Here is a 21,795-nt window from a genome sequence, read left to right as displayed (position 1 = left end):
CTCCGGAGCAGCCCAGAGGGAGCCACACAGCCAAGCTGTAGTGTGTCTCTCTACCTTGGGGTAGGAATAGGAATAGGATTGACTTCCCAGCCCTGGGCCTCAACCCAGCCAAGAAGGCATTGTTGACTCCCGTGAGATCACAGAGGTGGTTGCACAGGCCCCGCCCACTTCTCCTGCAGCTTCGGTTCCCCTCCTGGCCCCCAGGGGACACCCCCCACCCCCCTCTTCCAGGGAGCTGCTGGTCAAGGGTCAGGGGTTTATGGGAGCTGAGGGCTGGCATCTCCCACGCTCCCTCAGCAACCATCAGGATATGAGGGTCACAGGCTTCCCTTTTCCTCCTGTTCCTGCTTGTCTGGAAGGCCCCCACCCCGGCCGCGCTGGTCCCCAGGCCCTGACTATCTCAAGGAGCCAATCTGAAAAGATGCAGGCTGGTGGTCACTGCCCCACAGAGCGGAGGCCGGGTGTGTGGGGGTGAGTGGAGGGGCCGCTGGTTGCCAAGGGCACACAGTCAGGCATGAGGCCCCGGTGGAAGTGGGCGTACTAAAGGGCCCTGGCTTGGCACTTCCTCACTTCTGCTCTCTGGACTCTGTCTAGACCAGACCATGAGCCTCCTCAAATTAGCTGTAGACGTGCGAAGGCCATTTTTCTGGGGGAGGGATTGAAGCCTTCATCTGTCAGGGGGCCTCTGTTCTAAAACTCTCCGACCCAGCCCTGCCTGGTTCAAAGCCTCCGCTAGGCTCGCACCAGCTCAGACCGGGTGAGAAGCAGCAGCAGAGTGGCCGCTGCCAGTCCTAAGAGCCCTGGGTGACACCTTCCTCACCAAAGATCCCTAAAAAAGGCTTCCCCGGGGCCTGGAGGCAGCAGTCATCTCTGATGGACAGGAAATCCAAAACGTTTCCTCCCACCTGTGGACTGGTCAGGGGGGATGACAGGAGGCCTGAGGCCCAGAAAGGGAAGTGGCAGGGCCCTCAGACCTGAGTCCTGGGCCCCTCTTCCCCTCTTGAGACACATTCCCCTCGATCTTCTCTTCTGTGGAATGGAGGGGCAGGCCCCCAGGCTCTGTTGTCCACCTCAGCACTGACTCCCCTCTTCCCTGTCCTAGGCCTTGGGTTGGTGGCAGGCGCCTTCGGCTGGCCCTCTACTCTCCCTCCCTCTCTCTGGCCCTGCCCAGCCCCTGCCCATCTGTGAACCTCCCAGAAGCCTCAGCACCCCCTGAGCCCCCTGGGAGGCCCTGGGAGGAACAGCCGGCCGTGAGAACTCCCAGAATCCCTTCTGAGGGAGACCTCTCCAGAGACCCCCAGGAAGAGATCCCGGCAAACCCAGGTGCAAGAGCCCCTCATGGAGCCCCCCATGGAGCCCCCAGGCAAGCAGCCCCCGCAAGAGAGCCCACCCGAGGACTCAGCCCCTGAGACCACCCCCAGCGCGCACATTCTCTACGTGGACCACCTGAACCCCCAGTTCTCGGTGCCCGTGCTTGCCTGCCTGCTTCGGGACACGCTGGAGCGGCTGGAGCTGCCGGTGGCACGCGAGCACATCGAGGTGGTGAGGCGCCCACGGAAGGCCTACGCGCTGGTGCAGGTGATGGCCCATGAGGCCACTCTGGCCGCCCTCCCCTGGCGCCTGCAAGCGGCCCTGGAGGAGCACCAGATCCCCAAGGAGCTGGTGGCCCGCGGGAAGGAGCTGGTGCTGGGTGAGGGCCCAGGGCCCTCGAGCGGCAAGGAGGTAAGTGAGACTGGCCCAGAGCACCCCGGCCAGTGAGCCCCAGAGCCTCTGGGAGCGGGAGCGGGATAAGCCTGGGCCAGGATGGCCTGTGCTGGGGGTGCAGGACAGGGGCAGAGGTGTGTGTCTGAGGGCTCCGGAACAGATGGGCAGACTGGCCGGCAGCTGCTGACTGCTGTCCGCTCACTCCCAGAAGCAGCTGCCGCTTATGGTTCGCCTGCAGCCTGGAAGCTCAGGAAGAAAGGCCAAAGTGTGGGGCCTCCTCCCGGGTCCTTCTGAATCCCATCCTCCGGGTCTGGGCCAGCCGGGGCCTTTCCTCCTTGGCCCCCCTCATTCCTGCCGTTGACAACATCAGTGTCCACTCCGGGCCAGGCAGCAAAGTGGAGAGCAAAGGCTTGGCCCTGCCCTTGGGGGGGTCCTGCTCTCTGGGCAGAGCCAGGCACAGCCAGTCACTAAGCTGCGGGCTGCAGGGACAACCGCACAGAAGAGCTGAAATCCCAGCTGGGATTTAGGGAGTGGAAGGATGTTCTAGGCAGGGCCACACGGTGAGGGGGATGATGGCCCATCTGCAGAAGGTCAAGCCATTTGGGGCCCCTGGAGTTCCAGCTGAAGGCTGCTGAGGAGCTAAGGAAAGAAGCTGGGCCAGAGGGCAGGGTCCAGGCCCCCAAGGGCCGCAAGACCAAAGCAGAGCAGGGAGGGTATTGGGGGGGGGCAGTGTGGTGGCCTCCCTGAGGGTGGGAGAGAGCACCAACTCACTGCGGCTATGGTTGGGCCCTCCGTGAGACAGGTGGGCTTGGTTTTCCTTTTCTTTTGGGATGAAAACTCTGTGGTGTTTAAATTGTTGCAGCACTGAGCAGCTCTGTGACTGACATTGAGAGACCTGTGAGCCTGACTTCATGTTTGTGTGACGATTTCCTCACGTTTCTGATAAACTGTCTTCTCTGGGAGGCATGGGGCTCTTAGGGATGGGCCCCTCGCCACCGTGCCTCAGCCCCCATGGCACCCCCAGCCCCCACAGTGCCCCCAGCTGCAGAAGCCACTGCTGGAGACGGGGAGGCAGCAAGGAGCCTGGGACAGCCGCAGAAAGCCCAGTAAAGGCGGGAGTGCGAGTCATCCTGTCTCCAGGGTCAGCGAGGAGTGCGGATGGGATGGGAGGAGCCTGGAGGTGGGGAGGCAGTGATGAGGCCCAGATGAGGACCCCATGGCCCCGAGTCTGCTCATGCGCAAAGCCCAGCAACAGAGCAGAAGCCATGGAAGGGGTCTCAGGAGGGCTGGAAGAGGGCTGAGATTCAGGAGGACTTGTCAGTGGTCTAGAAAGCGACAGGCAGGCGTTTCAGGGAGACCGGGAATGGCATGAGTTTCTGGAATCGCGCCTCATGATTCAGAGACCTGTCACGGGCAACCTCAGGTGCTGAGATACCTGTTGTGAGCTGGCCCCGGGACTCAGAGGCCTGTCTGTAACTAAAAGGGAAGACATTGGCCACAGCAGCTCCAGCTCCCAGCTCGGGGAAGGAGAGCGAAGTCAGACCCGCCATGCTTCCCACCACCGGGCAGGAGGAAGCAGTGGCGGTTGAAGCCCTTGGCTCGGCGGGTTTACCGCACTGGCCCAGGACGATGGGCAGAATTAGGCCCCTCCCCTGGGCGGGGCATCGGGGTGCCTGAGTGTGTGGGCCCCAGGCGGAAGGAGGTGTCCTGTCCCTCTCCATGCCAGGCTCGGGGCTTCTGACTCTCGGTCCCGGTCCCGGCAGGAGGAGGACAGCGGCCCAAGTCCCCGCTCCTACCCCAGCCCCGCCCACAGCACCCCAACGCGGGCCCGGAAGGGGTCCCGGGGCCAGCCCCGCGGCACGCGCTCCGACAGCGCCATCGTGCGCCAGGAGATCGAGGGTCAGGAGCGCCTCTTCCAGGGCGCCTTCCTGGGCAATGAGACGCGCAGCGTGGAGTTCAAGCGCGGGGGCGGCGAGTACCTGAGCCTGGCCTTCAAGCACCACCTGCGGCGCTACGTGTGCGCCTTCCTCAACAGCGAGGGCGGCAGCCTGTTCGTGGGCGTCGAGGACAGCGGCCTGGTGCAGGGCGTCCGCTGCGGCCACCGCGACGAGGACCGCGTGCGCCTGCTAGTGGACTCCATCCTGCAGGGCTTCCAGCCCCAGGTCTTCCCCGACGCCTACACGCTCTCCTTCATCCCGGTGGTCAGCGCCTCGGCCGGCAGCACGCCCCTCAAGGTGAGCCGCCGCCGGGACGGTCTCGGGTCTGTCTGGTCCCGGGCGCTCAGCGAGGGACCGCCAGCCGCTCCTCCGCGGAGCAGGGATGGGCGGGGCCAGGGGTAGGAGCACTGGGGGGAGCTCTCCGAGGAGAGGCGGGAAGCCCCCTCGCCAGGCTGCCCCCTAGAGTAGTGACTTGGGATGTGGGGGCCATGGTGCCTGCCAGAGCCGCTGTCGCCCTTACCAAGGTGATCCGCCTGAGCGTGCACGCCCCCAAGGCCCAGGCGGAGCCGCAGCTCTATGAGACCGACCAGGGGGAGGTGTTCCTGCGGCGGGACGGGAGCATCCAGGGCCCGCTGTCCGGCCATGCCATCCAGGAGTGGTGCAGGCAGGTGAGTGCCCGGGGCGGGGGCCACTCCTGCGCGGTCGGGGGCATGCCATCAGCTCCCCACCCCACCACGTCCCCACCCCCCGCTGTACTCCATCACCGGAGAGAACACCCCCGCGGCTGTGTGTCCGCCCCCACCCCCACGCAGCTGGGGGACTGGGAGAAGACTGTATGGAGAAAGTTGAAGACTTTGAGGGGAGCCCCTTACGATGCGGAGGCGGTTAGCGCTAGACACGGTCCCAAGAAAAAGCCTCTTCTAGAGGGCCACACCAGGTGGCCCAGAAGCAGGGCAGGGCAAGGACGCTGCGAGGCAGCGGCCAACCCGGGTCTGCCCCGGAACTCGAAGAGGCGGCAGAGGATGGGTCAGCCCGAGCTCTGGGATGCAGGCGGGCCTCAGGTCAGTCGGCTTCCCTCAAGACCCGGAGCTGACTGACTGGTCAGGGGCGGCCACACAGCCGGGGGCCTGGCTCCCATTGGCCTCGAGTAGCCCCCTTTCCCCAGGCCATCCTGCGTCTAGTCCTTCTCGGTGGATTGGACCCCGGGGGGAGGGGGCGTGGCTCCGGGCAGAGGGGCGCGGCCCCCAGCGGCCCCAACGTGGACCTCTGCCTCTGTGGCCCCCGCAGAAGTGGGCGGCCGAGCTGAGCAAGCTGGAGCAGAGACTGAAGGCGCTGACGGCGGAGAAGGAGCAGCTCCAGCAGCAGCTGCAGCAGCGCGCACCGGTCTCCTGCACCTGCTGCGTCCTGTGAGCACCCGGTGAGTGCGCAGGCCTGAGGGCTGGCTCCACCCGGCAAACACGGGACCTGCCTCTTTTTGAGCCCACGGTGTCCCTTCAGAGCTGTGTGGGCTGCTCGGAGGCAGATGCGAGCAGCACATCCGTCCTCGCTTCTTCAACAACTGCTAGTGTGCGGGCTTCGATCCCGAGCAGGCCCCGGTCTATGGAGCTGAGAAACGGCTCTTAGCCTGATCCCCCAGGAACCTTACTTCCAGAAAGAACTGGTAAAAGCTCGGCCAGAGCCCTCCTAGGGCCTGAAAGACCCTGGAGCCGCACCCAAGAATCAAACAGCACGCCTCCACTGGATGCAAATTGCAAGAGGTTTATTGGTTACAAAGGCGCCTGCGGACGCATCAGCCTTTGTGGGCTGAGCGAGCCGGCCTAAATTGGGGAGCAGATTATATAGGGCAAGGTTGGGGTGGCGGGAAGCGAGTTTACAGAAGCAGATGCTTGGTTACAGGGATCTGATTGGTTAACCTAAATCAAGCATTGTCAGGCACTGTAACGGTTTGTTCTGGCGGGAAGCCGTGGCGGAAAGCGATCCTACAGAAGCAGATATGCATGGTTACAGGAGTCTAATTGATCAATTTGATTCAGGCATGATTGGGCGTTGGGGTCAGGGTGTTCTGGCGGTTCCTTGGGACAGCACTCTGGAAAGTCCCGGTACATTTCATTTCTCATTTGTCTCTCCTTCTGACAGACCGGGTGACCACAGACAATGTGTTGTCATCAGGCTATGGGGACAATAGGTTGCTAAAACAAACCTTACCAAGGAGGAAGGGGGTCTTTCAGGCCGAGCTGTCAGGGACTGCCCTACTTCCTCAGATGCACATTTTGCCCAGGCTGGGGTCTCTGACCCAGCAGCGAGACAGGCCAGGGAGGAATGTGTCCTCTTGGGAAAGCGCTTCTGCAGATGGCCAGACACACTCAGGTCACTGTGGCTATGGGGCAGACAGGCCACCACCCTGCAAAACCCACCCTGGGCTTGCCGGAATTTATGATTGTCAATAAATTACATGCACCTGGGGCAAGGAGGGCTCTTTCTAGGCCTCTCGGTCAGCCAGCTGGATGCAGTTGAGTCCTGAGTCCCATGCCCAGCCCATCTCTCTGTCCAGGAGGCTGAGCCAGCCAGAGGTTCCTCCCACCCAGAGCTGTGGGGCCCAGACAGTTGCAATCTGTTCTAGCTCGGCCTTAAAGACCAGGCCCCTTGGGGGCAAACTGCTACCTTTTTGTTCAGTTCTTTGTCTAGGAGACAGTGAAATGGACAGGAAATGGACAGTGAAATGGACATCATCACCCCAGCACCCACCAGCACCTGCACAGGGTGTGACCTCCAGCCCAAGCACCCTGCAGCCACTGGTGAGGACTTCTACTCTGGCCATTCCCCTCATCTCTACCAGCAGAAACAGACACAATCGAGCCAGTGTCTGATCATGCCATGCTGGGCTTAAAGCCCTGCAAGAGCTCCCCATTTCATCAGTGGCAAATTCCAAACAGCAGCCTACACAGTTCTGCACAACCTGGCCCATCTGACCTCAGCCCCTTCTGCCCCTTGAGCGGGTGTGCCCTGCTACAGTGACCCTTTGTCTCCTGGACACACCTGCCGCAGGGCCTTTGCACTGGTTGCGTCCCTACCTGGAAGGCCGCTCCCCCAGAGCTGCAGGATGGTTTCTTCTGGGCTCCACCTCTGAGTGGAGGGGACAGTCAGTTCTCTACCCGCCCTACTGCACATAACACCTCCCTCCCCTACTTTCCTGCTTCCAGCCTTGCCACACTCCATAGCTTTCCTGGCTGTCCCCTCCCTGCAGTAGAATGCACCCTTCCAGAGGTAGGGATTTGGGTCTATTTTGCTCATTGCTGACATTCAGAACCTAAAACATGACTGGCAGGTCGTAGATACCCAACAGCTAACTGCTAGAAACAAGCAGGGACACTCAGCTTCAGGTCTGAGCCACTAGAAAACCATGGAACCTGGTCAAATGGGGCTTTTCCCTGGAGGGTCCACAACACACCTGTGCAGACCTACTCTCCCTCGTTGGTCCTTGGCCATATCCATGGAGTAGATGGAGCAGCTCCAGCCCCACAGCCCCTGGTTCGTCAGCCAAGAGACCCCACCTGTGTGTCTCAGCTGCTCGGGGACTTGCTCATCCCACTTACCCACAAGCTAATCAGGGCAGCCTGTCTCATGACACGCTACCTACCAAAGTCCTGCTCCTCGTCCCCTGGGCTCCTCTGTCACCCAAACATAGGGCCCGACCCAAGTTTTCAGAGGCTCCGTGAGAACCGCACAGAGGATGTGTTGCTGAGGAGGTCAGAGGGGGGCCAATTGTGGGCAATATCCATGTGCCCAGCACAGGCCAGATGCTGGTCTGGGCAGTATAGTCCTGGGAAGTGCCCTTCCTGGGACACAGCTGATGGCGACAAAGAGCAGCCGTGTTGCTGAGCTGCTCTAGGCTGCTAAGCCTGGCTCGGACCAGCTGGCTTGAAGGGCTCCAGGCCCCCTGCCACAGTCCTGGGGGGGCAGGGCCGCTCAGGCTCTACCAGCCCAGGAGAGCCAGCAGGGTCCCTTCTCCACAAGGTCATCCAAGTGGCCAGCACTGAGCAACAGGTCAGCCGAGGCCACGGGGCATCCGCAAACCATCCCACACACAACCAAGTCCTCACTGTTGTAGGGAGCGCTGCTGTCGCCCTCCTCAGTGCCCGCAGTTTGGGGAATGGCTCATACAGAAACGATTCAGACTATGTGACCAGCCGGGAACAGAGGTTAGAACCCACCCCATTAGCCGCATTCCAGGTAGCAAGACAGGCATGAAGAGGCCTGCGAGGGACCCATTTTACTTCGGTCCACGAGAAGCAGAGACAAAGGGGGCTCGCTCGTTCTTGCTGGGTCAGGGCGGGCACCCCAGCTTCTGGGCCCCAGTGCGGATGGCGGCCTTGAGCCACGAGCACGGGCACAGAGGGAAGCCCACTTCTTCTCCGGATCCCCCTGACAAGGAAGCTGGGCTAAATGCTGAGAAAGAAACATTTTTCTCCCCTCCCTGGTTTCTCAAATGTCCATGAGGAAAGGCAGTTGACCATGGACAGACAACCCAGCCTGAGCCTCCACCTTGGACTGAACGGAGCTGGCTCACGAGGAGGCGAGCTTGGCAGCCGGAGGGTGGGTGGGTGGGTGTCCACGGCAGCAACGGGCCCCTCACTCTGGGGAGAAAGCCCTCGGGACACTGCCGTGGACCCCTCGACACACAAGGCCGGGGGATGGGAGGACCAGCGGTGGAGAAAGTGGTCCTGCTGGCTGACAGCGGTTGGTCTGCCACTCCTGGGTCACATGTATGAGGGGCCACATCCATGGCCAGCAGAGGGAGGGACCCCCGTGAATAACACGCGCCGCCCCCCCACCTCCCAAGACCAAGCAGCCCCCATGTTTCTTTGCATCTGTATATGTTGGGAATCTGAATTTGAAGCCTCCAGGGGGAAATTCTGGTTTCCCACAAAAAAGAAAGGCTCCTCTCAGGTTCTGTGCAGACGATCAGCTCATGCACTTAAGGCCGTCCCACCAAGGACAGCCGGGTGCTGGCCACTGAGGTGACGCAGGCACGTCCTGGACCACACGGATATTGCCCACAGGCACGTCCCGGACCACACGGATATTGCCCACCGGCTGTGACATCAAGAGCACGACACACAGAGCATGTCTCGTTCTGCGTTATTTATTTCTTAAGTTAGAGGATACACGGAGTCTCGGCCAGAGGAGAGCGGGTCCAGGGCAGTGCCTGCGGTGACACCATGGTAAGAAAATAGCTTTTCAGATTGCATTTCAACTGCAGTAACACCATTCTGGAAGGACACACTGGCCTCGAGCAAAGCGGTCTGTATAGCAGAGGCTTCGAGAGGCAGTTTCCCCAAAAGATTCTTTGTTCTTTTTTTTTTAAAGCAACCCCTTGATACAAGGAGTACTTCCCAGCCCGGGGAGGGACGCGTGGCTGAAGACAGGCATTCTGAAACCACACCGCAAAGGGACAGACTAGTCACCATTCACGGACACCAAAAGAACCATTCCCTTTGGCCACCACATCCCCACCGCCTGTGGGCAGCGAGGGGCCCTGGGGAGTGGACCCGTGCCGAGGCTGCTTCTGGTCTCACCGCTCCTGGTGGCAGGCAGTGCCACCTCGGGTTCCCAGCACCAAGCGTCGCCGGCACTCACTAACACGACCCCTCCTTGCATGTGGTCCATGGGGCACATGTCCTCCAGGAGGAGCGATGGGCTGCACGCTTGAATCCACGATGACGGGAGGTAGTTGGAGATGACCGACAGGCGCTCCCCCGGCGTGTGCATCCCCCACCCCCGCCCACAGGCCCCCCTCCCTGGCATGGTGCCACGGGGACCACGTGGGGTGTCGACACAGGGCGGCACCGGGTAGGGGCCAGCACACGGGATGGGACATGTGAGTCACAAAGTCTTCCAGATACCTTTCCCCCATAATAAAATAATCTTAATAAAAACATAATTTAAAGGAAGTGTCAAAAGCTGAGTGTAAAATCAAAGCTGTAAACTCTCAAAGTCCGAAGGCTCTCCTGAAGAGTCACAGGTGCCTGTTTAGGAAAAGCAAACAACACGGAGCAGTTACAGGAGGTATAGGCAAGTGGGGAAGTTAGAGTGTGTAGTCGGCTGCAACCACAAACGAGGCCACTTTCCTGGGAACACCAGCAGGAGGACCCGAATAGGATTAGAAGCTAACTTTGTAGCTCCTGCACAATCCTACACTTTCCAGACCAAACAAGGCCTCTTCCCCCACCCTGTTGTTGTCAGTGCACCCAGCGTTCTCACAGGGCTCCCGGCAGGGTGAGACTTCAGACTTCACCAACTACCCGGACCGATGGGAACGTTTGCTTTCTCTTCTGGGCGCTTACTCAGACTAGGAGGCAGCCGGCAGCAACAGGAGAGACGGAGGAGGGCATCCGTGCCCGCACACCGCCACGGCCCTCCTCCAGGCGGGAACCCACATCTCCCACCAGCCTGCTGGGGCTCCCGCCTATGGGATCACACCACATCCCGGGTCTCCTTTTGGACCCCAAAGATTGGAGCCCCCCACCCTCTCTTGACACTGGCATCAGCAGGAGGTGAATACAGTTCACTCAGTGATCACAGTCCTACTGAATGTCATTTATGTCAGCGCCCGCAGCCCTGCGCCGCGTCATAACATACAAACATTATTACTGTCAGGACATTCCAAGTTTGCCTGAGAACCGTTTGGAATTTAGGGGATTTCCAGAATAAACAGCAATCAACACAAGAGTTGTGCATTGTGTCAGTTTTAAAGCACTTTCTAATGAAAGCCTGCGTTTCTGCAAATGTGACCATTTTGTCACACCGGTCACCTTCAAGATCTCAAGTTTATGGCTGCATGAGATAACAGGGTCTGAGAGCCCAGCTCCCCCAGAGGCAGTAGGACTGGCTCCGGAATGTCACAATCGGTGACAAGACAACTGCCCCGTGGCTGGTGTCCCCTGCGTCCCGTACTGGAGGTCCCGAGGCTCGGGGACACCGATGTAACTCAGGGCCCTGTCCACTGGGGGCCACACTGACCTTACCACTTACACACTCCGGCACATAAAATCCTCACCATCAGACTTCCCTGCTATCTTACAATTCTAGTGTAATTGCCATTAAAACACACGAACAAAAATACTAGAACCGAGAAACGCCACTTACATTCCCATCAGTCGTGATTTATTGATGGGAACTTCAGTTCGGTGATTTCAGAGTCCGGGGAGCTGCTTCCACTCCTGTCACTGTAGGTGTCCCTGTGGAATTCGGATGCTTTATACATGGTCTCCCACCACAGACCCATTTTCCTTCTCTGTGTTCCTAGCCACCATCACCACAGGACCCTTGTCCGCACACAGCAGGAACATGAGAAGCTATCCTGCCTTATGAACTGAGCACAGAGCCCTAGAGGGATTTTCTTCTTCCAGTTAGAAAGGATATAGGTTCGCTTTATACTTCACTCCTAGAACTCTAACCCCCAGCGCCGAGTGAGGAGCTGGCTCCAGAGAAAGGCAGCAGCGAGGCAGGGACACACTGGGCCTGTGACCACCAGCGCCCCACAGACCCAGGGCCCCACTGTCACATACGAGCCCAGGGTCAGGTGCTACAGTGAGGGCTCAGCCCCCACACTGGGGAAGGTCCTGGCGGCACACAGGCAGCCTGAGGGGACCCCAGAGAGGAGCGCATGCCCAGTGCGATGAGCCAGGGGGCTCCCCGACGGACAGGAAAGGAGTGACCGCACCTGGGTGAGAGCCTGCAGCCCTTCTGGAGGTAATGCGGGAGCCTCCCCACGGAGGCCAGCAGGAGGCCAAAGTACGGAGGCGAAGGCTTGATGGGCCTGGACAGGAACTCAGGGTGGTACTGAACCCCAACAAAAAAGGGATGGTCTGAAACAGAAACAAAAAGCAGTACTTTGGTCATATGCATAAAATAAAGAAGAGCAAACCCTGTCAGGTGTTTCATGTTTCCATAAACCCTAAAATTCTCTCAAAATAGCATCTTAACCAGAACCCAGGTTAAGGCAGCCCCAAAGCTAGGGGGAGGAGATGCCCTTGCCCTGCAAGCTGTCACCCAGCTAGCTGACAGGGCCTCCTCCAGGGTTCCCGCCTGGCCAGCCCTGCTCCCCAGCTTCCCCAGATCAGAAACAGGGCTCAAAGCCCAAGGGCGAGCCCTCATTCTGGAAAATGAGGACCAAGGCCAGAAGGGCAGCGCTGCCCGCAGGAAGAGGGGCTCCCAGGGCTCCAGGTTCCTGTTCCCCAAGAGCACCCCCAGCAGGGCAGGGATGCTTCCTCTGGCCACCAGGTCAACGCTCCCAGCCGCCCCCCTGCACCCCCACAGATGCCCTGCACTCACCCTCCAGCTCCACGATCTCCATCCTCTCGCCCCCAACGTCCTGGCCAACGAACTTCAGGCCCTGCTCCTCCAAACACTTCTTTAGGACTGGATTCACCTGCGGACACACCAAGAATAAGGCAGCTGACCTCCCAGCTTGCTGCGGTTCCAGAGTCACCAGGAGACAGGGTGAAAGGTCACTGAGCTCAACTCCTCACCTCAAACCTGTGGCGGTGTCTCTCTTCCAGGTAATCTGGATCTCCATAGAGTTTCCCTGGCAAAAGAAAGCAGACTGATGCAAAGAATTCTGATTGCTTCCCAGTGTACTGTCCAGCCCCCTGAGGGCAAGCTCTGGGTTCTCCTGCCAACCAGGGCCACTGGCAGCAGCAGCATAGCACAGACTCGTTCCTGGGCTCTGAGTTTTCTGACCATGCCAGGGAAGACCGTCACAGAGACAGATGTTTCCATCCCACCCCCCGCCCCCCAGCACACAATTACTGCAGTACAAAGCACTTTCCACTGGAAACTGCCCGAAAACCCACCAGGACACACGGAACAGGTGAACGGAAAAGGACACTTGAAGAGCTAGGGAGCTGGCCCACAGTGGGGAGCCGTGCAGTTAAGTCACGGTCAGCAGAGTGCGCCGTGGCCCCCACGCTGCCAGGGGAGGGGGGCCCCCAAGTCCACAGAATACAGAGCTGGGAACACTGCACGGTCACCTACTCAACTGACTCAAACGAGACACGAGGGGCCCCCACTTCTACAAAGAATTTTCCCCGGTGAGCAAGAGAATGAGACTGACCGCAATCATTCTCCTCCGGATTTTCCTGCCCCAACTTTCCCTAAATCTGCAGTACCTATTAGTACCTTCAGAGTAAAACCTATCTAGGTTGGGCGCACAAAACTGCCTTCCTGGGGACAGTGCCGATGCTGGCAGTTTAATCTAGTTCACCCGAGCAGCCTAGGGAAAGGCCAGGCTGCAGGAGACTGCATGTCCTGGCTCCTCCCGGGGAGCCACCCACCCCCGAGGCCCCTGCCCCCCCCTCCCCACTGACTACACAGAGCCACACTGCTTCTTGGGCTATCCTGGCACATCCTGAAAGAATGTGAGCAGGAAGGGGGAAAGAACTTGAAAGCAAGAACGAAACCCAAAAGGCCTGCCCGGCTCTTCGGAGCCCCAGGAGTAGCCCAGGATGGGCTTCCAGACAAGCCGTGCTGTGCCGCTGGGGGGCCGGAAGCTGCAGCTCTTACTCATGACGGAGTTCTTGGTCTGGAACAGGGTTCTTCTCTTGCCCAGCCTCATGGTTCCGCCCATCTGCCCAGGGTTGTGTTCTGGCATGTCTATGACCTGGAGGTGTTGGAAAACAAGCACGCGCTACCACACACTGCGTCCATTAGCAGAAGGATCGCCAGCGCTGCGGGACGAGGGCCCGTGAGAAGCTCTAACCCTGGCCATTGCTCAGAGGGGATGGTCACCACTGAGCAACGGCCTTCCTCTCGTCGTTGAGATCCCGTGCTGGGTAGGGCCTCGAGCCCTCGCCTTTGGCCGGTCATCCTGAGCTGCAGGAACAGCTGCCCCCAGCACTCTGGATCACGAGGGCTGCCAGACCCCAGCACGTTCTGGAGACTGACACAGCAGCGTGGATACGAGACGGGAAAGGCCATGACGTATCTCCCCCACCCCAGACTGAGGGGCTGCTCAAAGGAAATGGATGCTTCTCAGGGTTTGCCTGGTGCATGTGTGGGCGGCAGAGAGGCAGAGGCCCTGAGCCACGAGAGCCCAGCGCACCGCTCAGTCCCTGGCTCCTCTGAGCACCTCCTGGCCTCAAGGACCGTCTCAGACCCTGCTTTCCCACCACCGAGAGGAGGCGCCCCTCCAACCCTTCACTCCTCTCCTTCTGAGCAAAGTTCAGTTTCAAGTCAACAAGTATACACTAATGCTGTTCAAATGCCCTGGGATCAAGAGCTGGGTCCACCCTGTTTATCAAAGCGTCTCTGGTATCGAGAACAGACCTGTAACCCCCCGGCAGGAGAGCTGAAGATGAATAAAGGCGCCGTGCCTCCCCAGGAGTCACATTCCTCTGACAGGAGACACCACACGAGGGACATGGGCCTCCACAAGCTTTGGTTACTATTAAACACGTTCGTTCAACACCCATGTTCCACAGGTCCTGAAGAACAAGCCCATGTCCCCGGGGTGTCGGGGAGGAAATGAACAAGCATCCGTAAAGGGGTAGGACAGCACGTGGTGCGCAGCAGGGGCTGTCAGTGTTTCCTGTCAGCAGTGGGACGGCGCTCCTGGGGACTGAGGGGAGCGCGGAGAGAGAATGATGCTAAGCGGGAACCACCCTGGCTGGCTGGGGTGAGGCCTGTCTTAAACATTTTCTGTTACAAACTGGGAAGAGAAGGGAGAAGTTACACAATGAAAAATAAAAGTTCTTCCCATGGGGCGCCTGGTGGCTCAGTGGATTAAACCTCTGCCTTTGGCTCAGGTCATGATCTAAGGGTCCTGGGATGGAGCCCCACATCAGCCTCTCTGTTCAGTGGGGAGCCTGCTTCCCCCTCATTCTGCCTGCTGCTCTGCCTACTTGTGATCTTTCTCTCTCTGTCAAATAAAATAAAAGTTCTTCCCATGCAGTGGGTCTGAGGGACCCGTGGACAGACCCAGTGGTCTTCCTGAGTCCAAGCCCTGAGCGCCCTTCTCAGCCCTGGGAAGGCTCCAACACTGGACTCACCACAGGATGGTTGGTCTTAGGGTCAAACTCTGTAGAATTGGCATCTGAAAAATGGAAATACCTACGTTAAAAAAACAGTTACAAACAACCCTGATTATTTTCAAGTGTCGTCGTTCTTAAGCTCTTAATTACAATTTCCCTCCCCAGTTCAAAGTGACCGTTCAGTGATTCAAACAAAAACCAGGAGTCACATTAATACGAGGTACTCGGTGCACACACACGGCTGAGTGTTTTCCATGTGCGAGCACCGGGAAGCCAAGCCATGGAAAATGGGGGAATTGAAACCAGGGGCACCACCTCATCTTTAGCTCGATACTGCCTCCTCATGACAGCTCACACGCTGCTACCTCAACTCCCCCTTTCTTGCTTCAGAGTGTCTCTCCAGGACGGGCAACACATTGCTCTCATCCTTGGCATCTTCTGTGTCATCTCGCCCAACCGCTTTGCACAGCAGCTAAGTCAGGAATTCACTGATCTGAAGACCCGAACAACCTTCCTCTCGCTCACTGCACGGATGGTCTAGCCATAAGCAAAACCACTGAAGACCAAAAGGCAAAGAACCCTGTTCCTGGTACCATCCAGCTCCCTATGCGTGACAGGCCTGGTACCTTCCCTCCTGGGCCTGACCAGAGCCAGGTCCCAGCTGAAGGCAGACTCGTCGCCAGGTCACCCACCCACCTGGGGACCCCATCGGGTGACGGGTAGTGGCTGGGAGAGGGTCCAGGGTGCCCAGAGGGCCAGCTCCAGGGTCACGGGCAGCTAGGACAGTGCCTGGCAGGGCTCAGGGGCCAAAACTAAAGGGCATGCGGCCCACAGAGCAGCTTGAGTGCTGAGTGGGAGGTGAGTGGGTGAGTGAATAGGAGGCGACCTCTCAGAAACATGTCCAAGGAGCCCAGCCTTAACAGTAAGCTGGCCATGGGAGGGCCACTTGTCCCTCATGGAGCCAGGCTGCTTTCACATGCCTCAGGATGCTCGGCTTCTTCTTCCTACAACTTCTGAGGTCTTCTTGAAAACGTGAGGTTTGTCAGCTGGGCTACAGAGTCGAGAGGGGCTGTGTGGGCTCTGCCATCAGGGGTCCCAGGGAGCCTCGCCCCCGCCATTGCACTGTGCGCTCCCCTCCCCCACCAGCTGTGCAGGCCTCGGGACACGAGCAAGCTTGTTAAGTGTCCGCACACTGGGCCTGTCATTCTGGGAGGTCGCCCTGCTGTGAGACACCTCGGCTGAAGTAGTGAATGATGAGCCTTGCTCCAGGGAGAGAACCATCTCAATGTCCCTGCTGGGCAGAGCTGAACGCACAGCAGGGAGATCTGATACACCACAGGGAGCAGAAAGCCAGCCAGCCGGGTCCACTCACCCCACAGCACTCCCAGACGTGGTAAAACCCTGCTGGGAGCCACGGAGTGTCCAGGTAGTCTGGACAGCGAGGCACGGAGAATTTCCTACTGGCCAGGCGCCAGGCACTGGGACTGTTTACAAGCATAATTTCATTCGATTCTCATAACCAGGAGAAGCAGGTACCAGCATCACCCCATTTTATAGAAGAAACAGAAGCCAAGAAAGGCTAAGTAATTTATCTAAAATCACCCACAATAAGGGAGGGTCAGAAGTTAAGCCCAGGTCTGACAGGCTCCAGAGCCCAAGCTCATAGTAACTGCACAGCCTCAGGCCAGAGTTTCCTTGCTCGGCACCAGCTGAGGGATGGTGGCTACGGGGTTGGGAATGCGGGCATCCCCGAAGCCAGAGATGCAGGGACAGAGAACCAGGAAGCCTGGCCAGCTGTGACTCCTCGTTCCTGCCATCGGCGCGGCTTGGAGGAGCTGTGCTTTCCCTTCATGCACACGGCACTTCCCCCTGCTGTGCCCCCACAAGGTACCAAGAAGCCAGGCCTGGCCTTCTCCAGGGCCTCCCATCACCCAGGGGGCGCCAGGCTCCACGCCCTCCAGAAACACTTCAGCAAGAATTGTAACAAGGTTTATAACAAACACTTACCTTGCCAGCCCAGCACATTTCTTGAAAACTCAACCACTGCCAACTGCATTCCTAGGCACACACCTTGCAGGTAGAAGGGAAAACACAAAGGAAGCTCCACTGAAGAAGCAGCTTCTACATTTCGCACCAGCCTGCCCTCACTCCGTGTCCCGTTTGCCCACAGAACGACAATCACAAACTCTCCTCCGTTCCCTGCTACCAACAAGCACCCCCTGCTGTGTTTTATCTGTTATCAGCTTTCAAAAACTGGGTCTAAGCTTTCAAAAGAGTCCTCATATGAAGGGTCCAAGTTTTGGAAGCTACTCAATTTTAGAAATACGCAGTAGCGTATTCATACTTAAAAATTCATGCTTTCCTATCCTCTCTCATTAAGTTTCCATTTACAAATGATCAAGCTGAAAATTACTAAAATTTGCAGCTCCAGGAAGCATCCAAAATCACGAGCCAATGTGAAGTGAGGGTGTGAAACTCAGCGTCAGGTGTCCTGCCGAACAGCTGGGTCCAGCAAAAGGACCAAATTTCCTGATTGCTTTTCATTCTCCCCAAATTCCACGGCATCTACATGTGGATGTATACGCTCTTAAACTTTTCACACTAAGAAAGTCTGAATTTCTCCCAAACAGAACCAAAACGACTTCTACTTGAGCTGCTATCTAGAAAGACAGCATCTGTGCTTGGTTCCAGTGACCTCCCTGTTTTACTCGCAGGCTCCCACGCGGCCCTTTTTCTTGCTCTTTCCTACTCCTTACCCAAAAAAGGCTTCTTCTGTTTCCGAGCCCAGGCGATGGCTTGGATTTTTCCTTCTGTCCCCCGAACACCAAATCCCCCTGGAACCAGCACTCCGCTGTCCAAGAGAACACAGCACATGGGGATTGACCCTTCCCACCAGCCCAAGACACTGATGCCACAAAGTCACTCCCCCTATATTTTGCTACTGGGACTATGACGGTGACTTGGGAGACTGCCGCTGAGCTGTCTGTAAACACTGTGGGCTCAGAAAATGTGCACTAAATGCTTACAAGGGAAAAAAAAGATGGCACACATGGGTTCTTTCATCATTTTTAACATATGTTAACATAAATGCAACTTCTTACTTCTTGGCTTAAAGAGCTCCCTTGCAAGGGCAGGGAGCCTCTCCCTGAGAGTGTCCGCCGAGCAGGGGCCTTGGTCATAGTTGTAGGGCTCTAGAACATCCCACTGCTCCAGAGAGCTGGAGTTGCCTGCTGATTGTTTACTATTACAAAGAACAGCTGCCAAAAACCAACAGAGACACTCTGCGGACAGGTCCTCATCAAACGTTCCGGAAGAGAATCTTTAAATAAGCCTCATCCGTCGACGCAGGCAGCAAGCGTCCGTGAAATCAGAACGTGTTTTCTTTAAATTCAACTATATTGATAAGCTGTATTTTTGTAAGGCTTAAATCTTACAGATTGTAGCCTTTCAACAATTAAAAATCTTTAAAAAGCAGATTGCCAGCTACAAGCCCGAGAGCACAGGGCTCTGCTCAGTAAAGCCTCCCCCAACCACTGAAACCCCCGGAAACCCAAGGCCGAGGGCCCTACTCACTGAGCGCTACACAGCTTCTGCCAGGCTTCGTGGTAGCGCACGGGCTCCTCCTGCAACGTGCTCGGCTCCAAGTCCGTGGAATCTATGTACTGGGGACCATTCGGGCGGGGGAGACAAGAAGCAGTCCATGACTCCAGAGTCACATTCTTCCTAATTCCTAAATGATACTATCAATGTCCCATCTTTCTTCACTTAAAAGTTTTAGGGGCTCAGATGGTTAAGCATCTGCCTTTGGCTCAGGTCATGATCCTAGGGTCCTGGGATCAAGTCCCAAGTCTGGCTCCCTGCTCCAAGGGGAGCCAGCTTCCGCCTCTGCCCTTCCTCCCCACTGCTTGTGTGCACGCACATGCGCTGGCTCTCTCAGATAATAAAATCTTTAAAAAAATAAAAAATAAAGTTTCAAAATTATAATCTTCATATATTTAAACCCAAGAGTTTAAAAATAAACTTTAAATTCTTTCTTATAGGCATGCCTGGGTGGCTCAGTCAGTCTGCTGCCTTTGGCTCAGGTCAGGATCCCAGGGTCCTGGGATCGAGTCCCGCATCGGGCACTTGCTCAGCAGGGAGCCTGCTTCTCCCTCTGCCTCTGCCTACTTGTGCACATGCAAGCAAATAAATAAATAAATAAATAAAAATATTTAGGCGTAAATAAATAAATAAATTCTTTCTTATATTTTAAAATACAAGTGTTGCCCTCAAAAATCATTGGCTTCCCCAATATGGCTCTCCACTGGCTCTACCCTCAGCCTGCTGGAATCCAAAGTGTTCTCTCTGGGGCCCCTGGGTGGCTCAGCTGGTTAAGTGTCTGCCCAGGGTCCTGGGACCGAGCCCCAAATCGGGTTCCCTCATCAGCAGGGAGCCTGCTTCACCCTCTGCCTGTCTGTGCTCGCTCTCCCCCATCTCTCTGACAAATAAATAAAATCTTTAAAACTAAAATATAAGGGGCACCTGGGTGGCTCAGTGGGTTAAGCCGCTGCCTTCGGCTCAGGTCATGATCTCAGGGTCCTGGGATCGAGTCCCGCATCAGGCTCTCTGCTCAGCAGGGAGCCTGCTTCCCTTCCTCTCTCTCTGCCTGCCTCTCTGCCTACTTGTGATCTCTCTCTGTCAAATAAATAAATTAAATCTTAAAAAAAAAAAAATAAATAAAATAAAACTAAAATATAATGAAAAAAAAAAGAAAATAATAAAGTGTTCCTTCTGCTCAGAATGCATTTTCCTCCAGCCTGTCTGCCACCAAGACTGCTTTCCATCTTCGCCTCTTTACTGCAGTATAACTTATATGCAATAAAACCCAAGCATTTTAAGTGTACACAGATGAGTTTTGTCAAACATACACACAAAAGTGTGACCACCACCTCAATCAAAAATAAGGAAAATGACTGTCATCCTAAAAAAGTCCCTCTGCCCTCCCACTCCCCCAAACAACCTCCTCTCGGCCTCCTGCCCCAGACACCCCGGCTCTGCTTTCTATCAGCACAGATGTCCCTTTTAGAACTTGATAGAAATAAACACACAACATGCAGCTTCCGTGTCTGGCTTTTTTGGCTCGGGATGTTTCTGGGATTCATCCCCGCTGCGTGCGTGTCACGGGTTTATTCCTTTTTGTCCCTGAGCCGTTGCTCACTGAGGTAATACAGTACAACGTGTGCATGAACTCGCGCTGGACATGTGGATTGGTTCCAGATTCTGGCTATTAAGTATCAGTCCTCTTGTATAAAAATATTTCTTGTGGACCTATGTTTTCAGTAGGTATCAGGGAGCAGAAGTGCTGGGTCACGGAGTAAGTGTACGTTTCCCTTTGTAGGAAAGTGCCAGGCTGTGTTCTCATCAGTCGTGCCATTTCCCCAGCCCACCAGCAAGGCGCAGGGTTCCCCATCCTCTCCAGCATGCTTGGCGTCTCCAGCAGGTGTCTGGTCACAGTGGTTTAATGTGCATGTATTTCCCTGACAAATGAAGCTGCTGCCTTTGTCTGCCTCCACATACATCAGGGGCAGCTTCGACGGATGTGTCCACTCAGATCTTCTGTCCCCATTCTTATTAGTTTGTTCATCTTTTTCCTACTGTTTCCTGCCCAGGACCCTGCGATGGCTTCCCTGAACCTCAGGGGAAGAGCCAGCTGTGTGGCCCAGGTAACGCGATTCATGACCTCACAGGCCTGTCTCCAGACATCCTCCAATTCACACTTTCCCATCCACTTAGTTCCCAACTATTCCCCGTCTCCAAGCCCTGGGATACACTCTACCTTCTGTCTGAATGCCCTGCCCTTCTGCCTCCCCCATCTTCCCAAACTCTGCCAGAGACCCTCCTGGAGGAAGTCTGCCCTCCTCACACGTCTACCCAGACAGCCTCCCCCACCCCTTCTGTGTGCTCCCCCAACACCTTCGAGACCCCACAGATTCATTCACCTCTCGACCCCCACCACCCACCATGAAAGGCACAGATTACGTCTACATGGAGACAACAGATGAATGACCCAAAGAAGGAGCAAAAGTCAGGAAGTGTAATAAGATCCCATAATTCTTAAAATGTATACAGTAGGTCCTTCTGTAGGAAAGTGTTCCCCAGCACAAAGCCAACTAAATTACCATGCTGAGAAACACCTGGAGGAGAAGGCCACTGATGCCAGCAATGAGGATGACCAGAATCTGAGCCCTGAACCTCAAGGTTCCAGGTACCCGCAGACGACAATCAGAGATGAAGCCCTGACACTCCACCAGCTCAGCGTCTGCGCATCCCGTCATGGAGCAGAACACAAGCAGGACCGCTCACGGGTGCCACACACGCTCCAGGCACTGGCCGGGCAACCAGACACACATTTCAGAGAAACCTCCCCACTCTCGGAGGTGCGTAGTAGCCCTCCCACGTCCCAGACAAGGTAAGAGAACAGCAGTGCACCTCTGGCCCACCAGGGCTCCCCCATTCCCCTGGCACAATTGTACTTGGCCACCTGCTACTCAGAATCAACCATCGGCACTTCCACAAGCACTACCCTGACCACCTCTCCCCTTCACTGTCTCCTGAAAATGCCCTACTGCTCTCTCACTAAGCCAGGAGCCAACCATGAATCCTTTCTAGTCCAAAAAAGAAATTCCGAGTTCCAGGAACATATGGCAGATATGCCTACAGCATCTATGAGACCCCAAAAGCCCTCCCTATCCAGGCCTTGCTATACCCGTGCTGCCCCTCCTTACCTTGATTTCTAACTTGTGGTTGATGGCCAGCGCAGAATGCTCTAGGGCTTTAATGACGGAGGCGTACGAGTCTGAGAACTTGGTGTATTTGCCCACAAGGGCAATAGAGCAGGTCTCCAGCAAGCGATCGTATCTATCACACAAAGGCCAAGAGACACCAAATTATTTATAACGTAAATACCACCACAAGATCAAAACTGCTTTCTAAAAAGAAGAAAACCTCTCTGGGAAGCATACAATGGGAGTGGGTATGATCGGAGTTCTTCGTACACAACAGTAAAGAGGAAGAAACTTTCAAATCCATGTGGCAGGCTTTGTAAAGAAAGTAGGATTTTAGGACCTGGCATGAAGAGATGGCTT

The 21,795-nt window shown here is 56.5% G+C and overlaps 2 protein-coding genes across 7 annotated transcripts in view; one reads left to right on the top strand and one right to left on the bottom strand.

The window, feature by feature from the left end:
* Positions 1–18: 18 nt before the first annotated feature.
* SLFNL1 (schlafen like 1) lies at positions 19–9,116 on the top strand. 4 transcript variants are annotated; one of them, XR_198592.3, is made up of 6 exons: positions 19–1,722; positions 3,468–3,938; positions 4,166–4,309; positions 4,929–5,058; positions 6,315–6,436; positions 9,009–9,116. XR_198592.3 is itself a non-coding variant. In XM_004740658.3 (5 exons), the coding sequence occupies exons 1-4, from the start codon at positions 1,339–1,341 to the stop codon at positions 5,049–5,051; spliced, it is 1,122 nt and encodes a 373-aa protein (XP_004740715.1). In that variant the 5' UTR covers positions 19–1,338; the 3' UTR covers positions 5,052–5,058; positions 9,009–9,114. The 4 variants fall into 4 exon arrangements, 2 of the variants coding, with proteins under 2 accessions (XP_004740715.1, XP_044920256.1); XR_198590.3 differs by lacking the exon at positions 9,009–9,116 and adding an exon at positions 8,702–8,834; XM_004740658.3 differs by lacking the exon at positions 6,315–6,436 and having other exon boundaries at positions 9,009–9,114.
* The window catches only part of CTPS1 (CTP synthase 1), a 30,305-nt gene continuing 17,278 nt past the window's right edge, over positions 8,769–21,795 (bottom strand). For all 3 annotated transcript variants that reach the window (XM_004740653.3, XM_013045222.2, XM_045064320.1), the window contains 11 exons: positions 21,436–21,568; positions 18,245–18,333; positions 17,428–17,522; positions 16,679–16,741; positions 14,690–14,733; positions 13,206–13,302; positions 12,173–12,228; positions 11,976–12,072; positions 11,365–11,509; positions 10,788–10,879; positions 8,769–9,667 (listed from right to left, as the gene is read on the bottom strand). In XM_004740653.3, coding sequence (XP_004740710.1) covers positions 10,795–10,879; positions 11,365–11,509; positions 11,976–12,072; positions 12,173–12,228; positions 13,206–13,302; positions 14,690–14,733; positions 16,679–16,741; positions 17,428–17,522; positions 18,245–18,333; positions 21,436–21,568 — 904 coding nt within the window. In that variant the 3' untranslated portion in view covers positions 8,769–9,667; positions 10,788–10,794. The remainder of the gene's footprint in view (positions 9,668–10,787; positions 10,880–11,364; positions 11,510–11,975; positions 12,073–12,172; positions 12,229–13,205; positions 13,303–14,689; positions 14,734–16,678; positions 16,742–17,427; positions 17,523–18,244; positions 18,334–21,435; positions 21,569–21,795) is intronic.

The sequence above is a fragment of the Mustela putorius genome, unplaced genomic scaffold (genome assembly GCF_011764305.1).
Source record: "Mustela putorius furo isolate JIRA1106 unplaced genomic scaffold, ASM1176430v1.1 tig00003853_pilon_pilon_pilon, whole genome shotgun sequence".
NCBI lineage: Eukaryota > Metazoa > Chordata > Mammalia > Carnivora > Mustelidae > Mustela > Mustela putorius.
This window is presented reverse-complemented; position numbering and strand designations above follow the sequence as displayed.